Source organism: Macaca fascicularis, chromosome 3 (assembly GCF_037993035.2).
Source record: "Macaca fascicularis isolate 582-1 chromosome 3, T2T-MFA8v1.1".
Lineage (NCBI taxonomy): Eukaryota > Metazoa > Chordata > Mammalia > Primates > Cercopithecidae > Macaca > Macaca fascicularis.
In genome coordinates this window covers 182,501,899-182,516,194 of record NC_088377.1, presented here as the reverse complement: position 1 = coordinate 182,516,194, position 14,296 = coordinate 182,501,899, and the positions used below count along the sequence as shown (strand labels likewise).

Genomic DNA, 14,296 nt, shown 5'->3' with positions numbered 1-14,296 from the left:
TGAGATGGAGTCTCGCTTTGTCACTTAGGCTGAGTGCAGTGGCATGATATTGGCTCACTGTGACCTCCACCTCCCAGGTTCAAGCAATTCTCCTGCCTCAGCCTACTGAGTAGCTGGGATTACAGGCACCTGCCACCATGCCTAGCTTTTGTATTTTTAGTGGAGATGGGGTTTCACCTTATTGACCAGGCCAGTCTCGAACTCCTGACCTCAAGTGATCCATCTGCCTTGGCTTCCCAAAGTGGTGGGATTACAGGTACAAGCCACTGTGCTCGGCCTCCACGTGAATTTTAAAAAGGATGTTTCTGTTTTTACAAATAGGTCATCAGGATTTTGATAGGGATTGCATTGAATCTGGAGATTGCTTTGGTTGATACTGACATCTTAAGACTGTTTTTTTTTTTTTTTTGAGACGGAGTCTCGCTCTGTCGCCCAGGCTGGAGTGCAGTGGCCGGATCTCAGCTCACTGCAAGCTCCGCCTCCCGGGTTTATGCCATTCTCCTGCCTCAGCCTCCCGGGTAGCTGGAACTACAGGCACCCACCACCTTGCCTGGCTAGTTTTTTGTAATTTTTAGTAGAGACGGGGTTTCACCGTGTTAGCCAGGATGATCTCGATCTCCTGACCTGGTGATCCGCCCGTCTCGGCCTCCCAAAGTGCTGGGATTACAAGCTTGAGCCACCGTGCCCGGCCCATCTTAAGACTTCTTAACTCTGAAATATGAATGGACAGTTAAGAATAACCAGATATTTAAAGAAAGCTTTCAACAGGAAAGACAACAGCAGAAATGGTCAACAGAAACTCAGAAATAGTGCAGAAAACAGAAGAAAACTTAAAAATAACTATAACATCAGAGATAAGATCCATTAGTCCAGTCTTGCTTCATAGCAGTACTAAAGAAGCAAAAGTAACAGAGAACAAGAAAGACCTCTTAGAGATTAAAAATACAATAACCAGAAATTTATTTTATTTTTATTTTTTAAATTTTTAATTCTCAGCCAGGCAAGTTACTTCTGTAGAAGGGTGCGCCCTTACAGATGGAGCAATGGTGAGCGCACACTTGGACAAAGGAAGGGAAGGGGTTCTTATCCCTGACGCATGTGGCCCCTGTTGCTGTGTCGTTCCCCTGTTGGCTAGTGTTAGAGCGCACAGGCTAAACTAATTCCGATTAATAGCCAGAATTTTTTTTTTTTTTTGACAGAGTCTAGCTCTGTCGCCCAGGCTGGAGTGCAGTGACATGATCTCAGCTCACTTCAAGCTCAGCCTCCCGGGTTCACGCCATTCTGCTGCCTCAGCCTCCCTAGTAGCTGGGACTACAGGCACCCACCACCACACCCGGCTAATTTTGTTTTTGTATTTTTAGTAGAGATGGGGTTTCACCATGTTAGCCAGGATGGTCTCGATCCCCTGACCTCATGATCCGCCCGCCTTGGCCTCCCACAGTGCTGGGATTATAGGTGTGAGCACAGTGGTGCCCAGCCCAGAAATTTTAAAAAGTATATGTATATACAGACATATAGGTATGTATATGTGTATATATGTATGTGTTGTGTGTATATAAATAAATGTTGAAAAATAAGTATTGGAAGATAAATGTTCTAGAAAGCAGAGTAAAAGCAGAGAGATGGGAAATTTTAGAGGAAACACAAGAAAAATGAAGGAATAAATCCGGTTCCATAAAAATTATAAATGCTTTTAACTGCAAGAAACAGAACCCTTCAAGAATAAGTTTCCTTTCACATAGTAGGAAGCATAGAGGTAAGTTATTGTAAGACTAGTTCTACAGCTCAGTTGTCAGGTACTTGGTGGAATCTGTATAGTCCCTTTGGCTTTTCTGTCAAGACCACAGCAGAGTTTTAAGATCTTTCCCTTATACAACTCCTCAAAGCAGAAAACAGAGAACTTCTCTTATATACTAAGCTCTTGCTAGGAGGAAAATCTTTCTCAAAAATCCTCTATAGCTTCTCCTTTTATCTCATTGACTAGAATGAGGTCACTTATCACCCCTAGACCAGTGACTATGCTTACACTTCCTGAAATAAGAGTCTACTAAGTCAAAAATTTCCAGTGTTCACAATTTTTCCTCAGATTAGTTTGTATGCTGTCAAGTAGAAGTTGTACTATGATTATTTTATTCTATAATGTTTCAACAGAATCCCCTGTTATGTTTCTATAGGAAGATAAATCTTCAACTACTTATTCTTGCTGCTTCTCTTCATTGTAGCAAAACAGAGACATTGGTTACACCACCATCAGAAATCCTCTTGATTTTCTTTTTCCCACTCACTAATTTATTTAAAAGCCATCTTTTCAGTTCTAGATGTTCTGCTGCAGATAACAGTCAACATTCTATTGATTCCCTTTATGATAACTACAGTGAAATATGAGATACAGTACTCTATAAAGAATTTCAAATTTGTCTTCTCAGTCGATCTTTGGTTCCCTTTTTTCTACCATCATCCAAAGGAAGAAAAATAAGTTTACCCTGAAAAGTTGTTCCCCACAGTTTCTTCATTTGCTCTCTGTTTCTGTATTCATTTATCCAACAAATTATTGGAATGCCTTCTCTGTGTAAGATGTAATGCTAGATACTTCTCTAGTAGTAGATTCTTTTTTCTCTACTTGATTTATTGGAGCCCAGAGGTGAAGGGATATTGTCTCTGTAATCGCCCTACAGCTGAGTCCTAACTACTTCAGAATTTATGGTTGAATCCTAGAGTCCCCTGTAGACTGATGAAGACAGTAACAGCTCCTGACATTTACTGAGTACTTACTATATATCAGGTACTAATCATATATTAGTTCATTTAATCTTCAACCTACCCTTTGAGTTACACTTAGGTATTCTCATTTTCATTTTATAAATGAAACAATTCAGGCACAGAGGGGTTTAATAATGTGGCCAAGGTTACACAACTTGTAAATGGTAGCCAAGGTTTGAATCCCAGACATTCTGAATTTACAGCCCATGCGTTTAATCACTGTATCATTCTGACAGCCTTTCTGATTTTTAGTCTATATAGAACCTAGAATAATACAGAGGCATTTTATCAAACCCTGCAGTGAAATGAATACTGGAAGCTGGATGCTTCCTGTGGAATGCAGAACAGTCCAGTTATGGGCAGTTTGTAAGATTTCATTGTATCTTGTGAGTAAGAATAATTAGACTAAATTTAATTAACTAAATGATAAAAAATAAAATTTTTATTTCACTGCTTTTTCTCGTTACATTGAAATTAAATAGATCCTTAGATTTTTCCCTTCTATTTTAATTGAGAATAATTCACATACTATATGATTAACTTTTTAAAACTGTGTGATTCAGTGATTTTTACTGTATTCACCATATCTTATTCCAAAACATTTTTATCACTCCCCAGAAGAAACCCTTTATGCATTAGTAGTCATTCCCTGCAGACCCTGAGAACCAGTGATCTACTTTTTGCCTTTATGGATTTGCTGGTTGAAATATTTCATATAAATAGAATTACATTATGTGGCCTTTTGTGACTGGCTGCTTTTACTTAATGTAATGTTTCCAAAGTTTATTTATGTAGTATTATGTCTCAGTACTTCATTTCTTGTTATGGCGGAATATTTCATACACATATACCACGTTTTGTTTATCGGTTCGTCAACTGATGAACATTTGGACTACTTATATGTTTTGGCTATTATGAATAATGCCACCATGAACTTTCAAGCGCAAGTTTTTATGTAGATACATTTTCAGTTTTCCTGGCTGTATGCCTAGGAGTGGAATTGCTGAGTCTTGTGGTAACTCTGTTTTACACTTTGAGGAACTGCCAGATGGTTTTTCAAAGTTGCTGCACTATTTTATATTCCCAACAGCAATGTATGAGGGTTACAGTTTCTCTCTATCCTCATCAACACTTGTTATTATACATATGTTTTTTAATTAAAGCCATCTTAGTAGGTGTGAATTGGTATTTCATTTGGTTTTGATTTGCAGTTTCCTAATGACTAATAATATAGAGCATCTTTTCATGTTCTTGTTCGCCATTTGTATATCTTCTTTGGAGAAATGTCTATTCAAATCCTTTGCCCACTTAAAAAAACTGGGTTTGTGCTTTTATTACTGAGTTGTAAGAGTTCTTTAGGCCAGGCATGGTGGCTCACACCTGTAATCCCAGCACTTTGGGAGGCCGAGGCGGGCAGATCGCTTGAGTCCAGGAGTTTGAGACGAGCCTGGGCAACATGGCAAAACCCCGTCTCTACAAAAAATACGAAAATTATCTGGGCATAGTGGTGGATGCCTGTAGCCCCAGCTGCCCGGGAGGCTGAGGTAGGAGGATCACTTGAACCTGGGAGGCAGAGGTTACAGTGAACCAAGATGGCAGAGTCACCCAGGCTGGAATGCAACCTCCGCCTCCCAGGCTCAAGCCATCCTCCCACCTCAGCCTCCCGGGCAACTGGACTACAGGCGTGCGTCACCGCGCCCAGATAATTTTTGTGTGTTTTGTAGAGATGGGGTTTTGCCATGTTGCCCAGGCTGGTCTCAAACACCTGGACTCAAGCAATCCGCCCACCTCAGCCTCCCAAAGTGCTGGGATTACAGGTGTGAGCCACTACACCTGACTAGGAGTTCTTTATATATTCTAGATAGTAGATCCATGACTTGCAAATACTTTCTCCCATTCTGTGGTATTTTTTCCCACTCTTTCATTTTTGTCTTTTGAAGTACAAAAGTTTAAATGTGGATGGAATTCCAATTTATCTATTTTCTGTGGTTGCTGTGCTTTTGGTGTATCATATATGAGAGATCATTGCCTAATCAAAGGTCAGGATAATTTACTCCTGTGTTTTTTCTTAAGAGTTTTATAGTATTGGTTATATAGCCAAAACAGGTTTAGTTGCTTGCTGCCTGCAGAGTCCAATTAATAAGAGCAAAGTCTAGTATAAAGTGACTTTTTTATTCCAAAGTTAGCTTAAGGAAAGAAGTACAGGCTTCCTGCCTTAAGGGTACTGCTTCCCTGTTGGAGCAGAAAGTGGGCGCTTTTAAAGAAGGTGCCTACACGGGAGCAGAAATGAGCAGGTGGAAGATCCACATATACCCTTCGGTGCCTTCTCTCTCAGGCAGTCACGTTGGTGGCTTCATGGGCAAAAATACCTCACAGAGGTGGCTGAAAACTCTAGCAGGCATACTTTTGGTTGTAGATCAGGGTTGCCTCAAGAGGTAACAGTGTGAGAGTTCCACTCTGGATTGTCTAAGCACATAGTTAGATCAGATCAGCTTGCCCTGTAGGGAGTGTCTGGTGAAAAGGAGATAAAAGGTCATAATTGCATTTCTTTTATTCCTTTATGTTTTTGTTTTTCTTTTTTTTTCTTTTCTTTTCTTTTTTTTTTTTGAAACAGAGCCTCATTCTGTCACTCAGATTGGAGTGTAGTGGCATGATCTTGGCTCATTGCAGCCTCTACCTCCTGGGCTCAGGCGATCTTCCCACCTCAGCCTCCTGGGTGGCTGGGACTTTATGGGCATGCCACCATGCCCAGACAAGTTTTTGTATTTTTTGTAGAGATGGAGTTTTACCATGTTGCCCAGGCTAGCCTCAAACTCCTGGGCTCAAGTGATCTGCCTGCCTTGGCTTCCCAAAGTGCTGAGATTACTGGTGTAAGCTACCACCCCTGGTGTATAATTGCATTTCTAAAGAGCTGAGTAGGAAGTGGGGGGGAGGAGGAAAGAAAAAAATAATTTAACTATTTCTTAGAAAAATGGGGTGCACAATCATGTAATAGGTATATGACCCATTTTGTTTTATTTTTAATTTTTGTGAAGATGGAGTCTATGTTGCCCAGTCAGGTCTTGAACTCCTGGCCTCGAAAAGTGATCCTCCTGCCTTGGATTCCCAAAGTGCTGGGATTACAGGCATGAGCCAACATGCCTGGCCTATTTCGAGTTAGTTTTTGTGTATGTTGTGAGGTAGTAGCCCAACTTCATTCTTCTGCATGTGGATATTCAGTTGTATCAGCGCCAGTTGTTGAAAAGACCATTCTTTCTTCATTGAATTGTCTTGCCGACATTGTAAAAAAAAAATCAATTGACTGTAAATGTAAGATTTTATTTCTTGTTCTACTGAGAAATAATTCACATACTGTATGATTCACTTTTTAAAAGTGTGTAATTCAGTGATTCTTAGTGTATTTACACAATGGGCAACTGTCACCACTATCTGATTCTAAAATATTTTTATCACTCCCAAAAACAAACCGTTTATGCATTGGAAGTCATTCCCTCCAGCCCCTGACAACCACTGATCTACTTTTTGCCTTTATGGATTTACTAGTTGCACCTTGTTCTATCCTGTTCTATATGTGTGTCCTTATTCCAATATTATTACACTGTCTTGATTACTACAGTTTTATAGTAAGTTTTGGAATCAGGAAGTACAAGTCCTCCAACTTCTTTCTTCTTTTATAAGATTATTTTGATAATTTCAAGTCCGTTGTATTTCCATATGAATTTTAAGATCAGCTTGTCAGTTTCTACAAAAAAAAAAATTGAAATTTTAATAAGGATTACATTGAATCTGTAGATCAACTTGGGAAGTGTTGTCATTTTACGATATTAAGTCTTCTTAGATTCTTTTTTTTTTTTTTTTTTTTTTTTGACATGGAGTCTTGCTCTTGTTGCCAGGCTGGAGTGCAGTGGCGTGATCTTGACTCACTGCAACCTCTGCCTCCCAGGTTATCAGTTATTACTAATACAAATATTTATTGGATTTTTTGCTATGTGGTAGTCTCTACAATAATTTGTTTTACTTGTATTATCTCATTTAATCCTCACAAAATTATTTTGAAGTTGAGAAAAATTTGCCGTATAAAGAAGAGTATGATAACATATTCTAAAGGAAATAAAGAGAAAGGATACCTCTTCTGGATTTTAGCAAAGAGAGCTTAGAATTAGACTTTTTGAAAAATAAGTAGAGTTTTGATGAGAAGGAGTAGAGTTTTTGGAAAATTGTCTCCTGAAGAAGTGGCATCTGGTATCTGCAGCATCTTGAATAACCAAAAGAATTTTGGTGGTGGTGGTTGTGGTTGAGGTTTGCACATATGTTGGAGTGGCTTGCTCATATTAATAGAGTGAGAAAACAGAGGGAAAGGGAAAAGTAGATGATATGAGAGAAAACTGAGGGGGAATGGTAGACTAAGGCCCTAAACACCCAATGTTAGCCTGAAGTGAGAGTAGAAGAAGAATGGGGAAAGATGTGGAGAATTATGTAGATAAAGAAGTAGAGTAAACTTTTCATTTGATTATGTTGATCTTCAGAGTGGATTTGAAGGTAATGTGATTTTCAGAGTGAATTAAAAGTTGAGGGATGAAGTTAAGATCCAGAGAAGAATTCAGAAGGTTAGAATAACTGTTGTGACTATAATATGATGTTTAAAACAAGCATGATTTTCAGGCAGTAGTGTGAAGGACCAGGCAAATCTAAGTTCCATGAATTGGTCATGGAATCAATTACACTAGTTTTATTATTTTCTCCACCAGTGTGTGGTAACCTGACAGGAAAAATGGAATAATTGAATGATCAGATTTACCCAAAATTTGTATCTGGCAAACTAGATGATAAAATAGCAAGAATTAGCCAGAAAATCTAAGACATCACCAATGGCATTGTTGCAATTGTGAGCCACAAAGTATGTGAAGGAAGACAACAGTGGCCAGATCTTAGCAACTGTTTGAGAGATTAATGTTGACCTTGAGCAGATTAATATAGTGAGATAGACATTTAAGAAGCTGGAATAAGTATGTGTGCCTCTGGGGTGTGTGAGGTTCTAAATTGAGATCTTTTCATCATTTTTATTTCTTTTGTAAAGACTGTGATGCTTCTTTGGGTCTTGAAGATAGAATGGAAATAAATGCTTTTAGAGGTGAGAGGTTAAGAGAAATCTATGGCAGAGTGTTAAAAGAGTAATTGAAGTTCATACTGAATGCAGCAAGGGTAGTAGGTAAAATGAGCCAGAGGCCTTGGTAGATTGCAGCTTTGAGGATGGAGAGAGATGGAATAAGTAGATGTCTTGTACTTAACTAAAGGAAAAGCTATTGATAAATGTGGTGAAGTGATAGTTTATAATCTGTCATGGAGGGATCAGTATACTTTCAAAAATTAAGGCTAACATTTTGGTAAGGAAATATGTTTGGAAAATTGTTCTATTCATTACTTTTCCTAAGGTTTATTTTATATAGTAACTGTACTTGCTCAGGTGACAGTAAATAAGAATATTTTATCCCTGCAGGAGGAACCTTTGTGTTCCAGACTGCATTTATGTGATCTTCAAAGAGTAAGAACTGTGTTTGTCTTATTTGTGGTTGTAGTCTGAGCCCTAACAGTGCCAAGCACATGTATTAGTATATATTTACTTAATGATTGAAGGCTCAATAAATAGATTGTATTGAGAGAAGTATGCTTAAGTAATTAGGCCTTGGTACTGAAAGCTAAACCAAATTGCAGCTCAGAAAATTTGGAATCTATTTGTTTATAATGCCCTGATCTGCTATGAAACAGTCTAGGTAGGGCAACTAGCAGGCTGTAAACAAAGAAGACCTTTTGATGAAGTTTAAATCTCTTACCTCAACAGCTCTTGTTACTATTCCCCGCCCCCCTTATTTTCTTTGAAATTATGTGGTAAGATGCAGCATAGCAGGGTCCTGTGTCCTTTATTGAAATGAATTTTCTCTTTCATTTTCCTCTACATTTTATAATTCTCTCTTGCTCCCTTATGTTCAGACTTCATAGCATGGCGTATATACTCTCTACAGTCTAATCCCTTTCACCTTTTCAGCCTTATTGTTTCTCTACCTGTTTTTCATTTAAATTTCTCTTTCTTTTTTTTAAGAAAACAGGGATGCTGCTAAAGCTTCATTTAAATTTCACAAACATATATCGATCCTTTGTTATGTCCCAGGTATTATATGACATTGAGCTATACCAATCTAGTTTTTCCTGTGTCTTAAACTTTCTCGCCTGTGTTTCAGAAAAAACAAACTCTTTGTTACAGAATTTTTCCTATATATAGGACTCCCTCCTCCGTACTTTCTTCGTCCATCTAAATGCCAACCTTTCAAGGCCGTCCTCCTTCCTCATTATTACCTTGTGTCAAGAATATTGTTTATTTCTCATGTACAGCAGTTACACAAATAAAAATACAACTATCTCCTACTCCACTGCCCAACGGTAAACTCCTTAAGAGGCGGGAAGGCCATTTTAAAATCTTTGCTTCTCCCTTTCATAAATGTTTATAGTATTGCATCTATTTGAGATGATAGGTAGAAATAGTAGAGCACGGTGTGAGTGAGGGGATTACCAATGCCTAAAAGAACTATGGACTTGTATATTCCAATTCGTTCAATGTCATTCTGTCCTTTTAAAATTTGATATCTTGTATGGTTGCTTGACTTTGTAGCCTTTGTCAAATGAAACTTCTAGGAAGATACCCTGATGGATAGTAGCCCCAGAATTTCTTGGCTATAGGGTATAATCCACATTTTCAAATACAATTCTGTTTTTGTTTTTTCACAAGGCTTACGGCTTTGCATACAAGTTCCAATCTCTAAACAGCATTTGTTGGGGAAAGAAGTCATCAAAGAGCCATACTGAGAAGAATAAACTATTTTAACTGATAGCTATTTCAGAAAGAATGTGGCAGTTAAACATTTTCTAAACCATATTGAGGAGGTTTTGGTGCTAACAGTGAGATCTGGCTGGTACTGTGTCCTAAATTTTGGGGGTTTTTTGGACAGATCTTCTTTAATACTGAGGTATTATATTATATATACTTTTCAACTTCTTTTTCTGTTGAGAGAGAACAAATGGAATTTATATGCCTACAACTTTTCTGGGACAAAATAATTTTTTTAATGGGAGGAACACTTATCCTTGATACAGTGTTTTATGTTAGACGTGGTTTGGAAGGTAAATATAAGTGGACCAGAAAATTGGAAATACTGTGCTTTTTTTATTATTCATGGACCATCTAGATATCCCATATGCATAGGTCACATTTATCAGGTGTAATATAGTGTAGTGTCTAATAACAAAGAATTTATCCATTTAAAGATGAAAGTATTCATTTATAGTATTTCTGGCACTTATTTTGTAATTTGAAACTTAAAACCCTATCAGCTGGTAAAAAGATTATAAGCAAAGGCTAAAATTTTATATTATCTTTTGTTAATGTCAGGGCAAAGTCCAGATTGAATATAAGTCTACTTTATTTTATAGGCCTATGAAGAATACACCAGCAAGCTAGATGCACTCCAACAAAGAGAACAACAATTATTGGAATATCTGGGGAACGGAACTGATTTTTCTGTTTCTAGCTCTGCATCAATGGACACCGTTACATCTTCTTCCTCTTCTAGCCTTTCAGTGCTACCTTCATCTCTTTCAGTTTTTCAAAATCCCACAGATGTGTCACGGAGCAACCCCAAGTCACCACAAAAACCTATCGTTAGAGTCTTCCTACCCAACAAACAGAGGACAGTGGTGAGTCAGTTTTAATATCACCATTTTGCTGTTTCTTTGTATTTTTCAGACAGATCAGTTGTTGAAAATTAATATATTATTACTTAATACTCAGAGGTCATGCAAATAGAGGCATCCATGTCATGCAGGAATTTTAAAGACATAATTATTTGGTGGCAAAGTCTATATTCCTTATCTGAAATAAATTGTATTGTCTCTGGTGTTGGATTTGACATTTAAACCCGTCTGCCAAACTTGAACCACAGTCATGTCTAAGCACTAGTTTAAAATAAATCAGAATTTTAAGACTTGAGCTTGTTCGTTATCTAATTTGTGTCAGGTAAGATTCATTCTTCACCCTTGAGAAATCTCCTTTCTGAGTTATATTATCGGATGTTGAACTCTCAGTGTGATTGATATGTTTCCTCTCATCTACTTGACTTTTGGTTGTTGAAAATTAGTATTACCATTGGAACAGTGTACCCTGTAAGTAACATTTAAAGCATTTAAAGAGAATCTGTGGAATTATTGTGGATGGTCTATAATCCTTAAGTGCAACAAATATTGTCAGTAGACTTAATAAGTAACCCATCTGTATACATCACTACTTTTTAAATGTCTATGGTTACTTTTGACAATAAAAAAAATTTCATTTCCAAATACAACTGAAGTCAAAATTTTTCATTTTTTTCTCTGACATCAGAAATTAAAAGTGCAATTGGTCATTGTTTAATGTTCCAAAAATTCCTTTCTGACTTAAGAAAAAATGTTATTATAAAGGCATTTTACTCTCAGAAGTTAAGAATTCCTGCATATGAGTTTAGAAAACTAATGGAGTTATAAGTTATCAGCCTATAAATTTTTATCTTAGGAAATATGGCTTTCTAAAGGCATCGTTTATTGTCAGGGAATAACATGCCTTTTTTCCAGGTACAGACAAAACTTGGTGGTAAAAAATGGACTCTAATTTTTATTGTACAGAATTACAAATCAATTTATAAAACAAATCCAGTTCTCCTACCCTTTCTCTTCTGTTGGGTAGAATGAAATTAAAATTATTTTTCCCACATTAAGATGGGGAATTACTAAGCATATCTTTCCAGGGATGCCCCATTTAAAGGGGAATGTCAACATATGAATTATCTGTGAATAGATAGTCTATCTTTGAAGTAGCCTAACAAAACTGTGGCAAATATCCCATCCCCAGTAGATCTTAAATTAATTCTTTATTGTCTGTATTCATGAGTGGAAAGTAGGAAATGTGTTCTTCAGTCCTAGGCGTTTCCCTTCTCTTCATCATGGTATTCTTGTTCCTTCCAGGTTCCACTAAACTTGGTAATTGTGTGAGTTTCTATATACAGATGTAAAATTGGGGTTGTTGGAGCCCTTTCAAATTTCTCAGCCTAATGATTAAGTTTAACTAGCCTCCGGCCGGGCGCCGTAGCTCATGCCTGTAATCCCAGCATTTTGGGAGGCCGAGGCAGGCGGATCACGAGGTCAGGAGATGAGACCATCCTGGTTAACACATGGTGAAACCCCGTCTCCACTAAAAATACAAAAAAATTAGCCAGACATAGTGGCGGGCTCCTGTGGTCCCAGCTATTTGGGAGGCTGAGGCAGGATAATGCCGTGAACCTGGGAGGCGGAGCTTGCAGTGAGCCGAGATTGCACCACTGCATTCCGTCCTGGGTGACAGAGCGAGACTCTGTCTCAAAAAAAAAAAAAAAAGTTTAACTGGCCTCCTCGTATTTATGAGAGAGGACAAGAGAAATTTACAAGTATCCCTAAAGCTTATAATTTCCCTTTTAAAACGAAATGAAAACAACTGAGACTCTTCAAAGATGTAAAATGATCATAAATGAATAACTATTGGGCAATTGACTAGGCTTACCTTCATTATTCTGGCTAGGCTTACCTTCATTATTCTGGCTAGGCTTAGATTAAATAAGTAACTTGTTCCTGTCCGTCATACTCCCAGTTTAACAATTCATATTCAATACTCAGAAAAACTGTATATCGTGAACTTAAAAGGTCTTATGAATCGTCAATAAATGGGTTTGTGGTAGTAGACTCTTTCAAGAACATTATTTTGCCATTCTCTCTTTTATCTGAATCTGTTAACCCTTTACTTAACTACCTCTTTTCCTCTCCTTTTCTCCCCTCAATTTTTATTAAGATTAACAGTTACTGTTTGAGCATTTGCCATGCTGTGTTCCAAGTTCTGTGCTAAGGACTTTACATATATATTCTCAGCCAGGATAATTCACATTCTAAGTAAAATTGTTTGTGGTAGTGAATGACCACTCCTCCATCAAAATACATACGCTTCTGTTTGTCCTGAGCACTCAGGAACAAAGGTTAGTAGAACCTACTAGCAGCAAATGAAATCAAGTACGAAGAATGAGATTATATTTTTTAAAGTGGACTTAGATTTGTAGACCAAGATAGCACACTAAACACTTGCCTTTATATCTTTATTCCTCTCCAGAAATTTCATTGAAATGATAGTAAAGATATGTAAAAAGAATAATAAAACAGGATAGGATTTTGTCAGAGAACTAGAAATGTTTAAGAATTCCTGGACGATGGAAACTATATGAGTGGTTACATAAATAAGCCAAAATAGAAAACCAAACAAAATACTAGGAGCTAGAGTCTTACATGAAGGGAGCCATTCTTAGCAAAATCCTGATGACGCAGATAGCATAGTCAGCAGATTACAAAGAAGTGGATTTGCCTGTTGGGTAGTCATCAGACTAATTAGTCGAAGGTCTTGCTCTGGCAGGAAGACAAAGTCATGTGTCTTCATAAATCGAGCAGGTGATGTAAATATGAATATTTTGAAGGTATGTATTAGTTGTGAGTCCTGTAGAGAACCAAAACAAACCAGATTCAACTAAAAACACTGAAATTCTGAATTAAAAAAAATTTTTAAAGGTCCTGGCCTGATATTTTGAGACATCTGATAATGGGTTGCTGAGTCCTGAGTCCCCGGTATAGCCTTACATTGCACATGTCCGTAGAGATGTGAATGTTGCCTCCTGGAATTGTTCAACAAGGGGATCCTGTTAGTTCCTCTTCTGTATATATGGAACAAATAATTTATAGCATTTATTCCATGAAAAAAGCTCTAAAAGTCATTTTCTAAACAAAATTTCTGCCTGGAGAGTTCTGTGTGACTGCTGTGTGTGTTTAAATGGTGGAACTGAACATCAGATGTCTCTGAACCTCAGAGAAATCCAGTGGGGTAAAAAGTAAAGGTTAATCTACCCAGGAGTAAAATAATACTCTGCTTCCGTCTGGAATATACCAGACTTCTCACCTCTGTACCCATTAGTAATCTGTTTGGAAAACAAACTGCTTTCTCCTACTACACAACACATTTTTGTGACTAGATGTGTGGGGGTGTTTTTCCCCACCAAGCAATCTCCAGTTCTCTGTAGGTAATCAGCTGGGTGTCTCTACCCAGTTGTCTACAATTGTTAAGTCGCCTTCAATTTAACTCAGTTCTGACACTATCTACCCAGGGATAGCGTAGACCCCACAGGTTAAGAGCTCAGTCCCACAAGACTGTGTCCTCTTGAGATGCTAGTCACAAGTTCCAGGTTGTGACTTACACTTCTCACCAGCTGGCTATAAATCAAGGATTCCCGCATCTTCTAATCTTTTATCATTTGCTAGAATAGCTCAAAAAACCTCGAGAAACACTTACGTTTACTGGTTTGCTATAAAGGATGTTACAAGAGGTAAAAAACAAACAGCCAGATGGAAGAAATGCATAGGGAAAGGTATGTGGGAAGGGATGCAGAGC

General features: G+C 37.7%; 1 protein-coding gene across 8 annotated transcripts in view; it reads left to right on the top strand.

Moving 5' to 3' along the window:
- BRAF (B-Raf proto-oncogene, serine/threonine kinase) overlaps positions 1-14,296 on the top strand; it is a 203,090-nt gene that overhangs the window by 82,450 nt on the left and 106,344 nt on the right. For all 8 annotated transcript variants that reach the window (XR_012432936.1, XR_012432935.1, XM_045387419.2 and 5 more), the window contains one exon: positions 10,243-10,506. Coding sequence is in view for 6 of the 8 variants with exons in the window: in XM_045387419.2 (XP_045243354.1) it covers positions 10,243-10,506 (264 nt within the window). In the remaining 2 variants the exon portion in view is untranslated. The remainder of the gene's footprint in view (positions 1-10,242; positions 10,507-14,296) is intronic.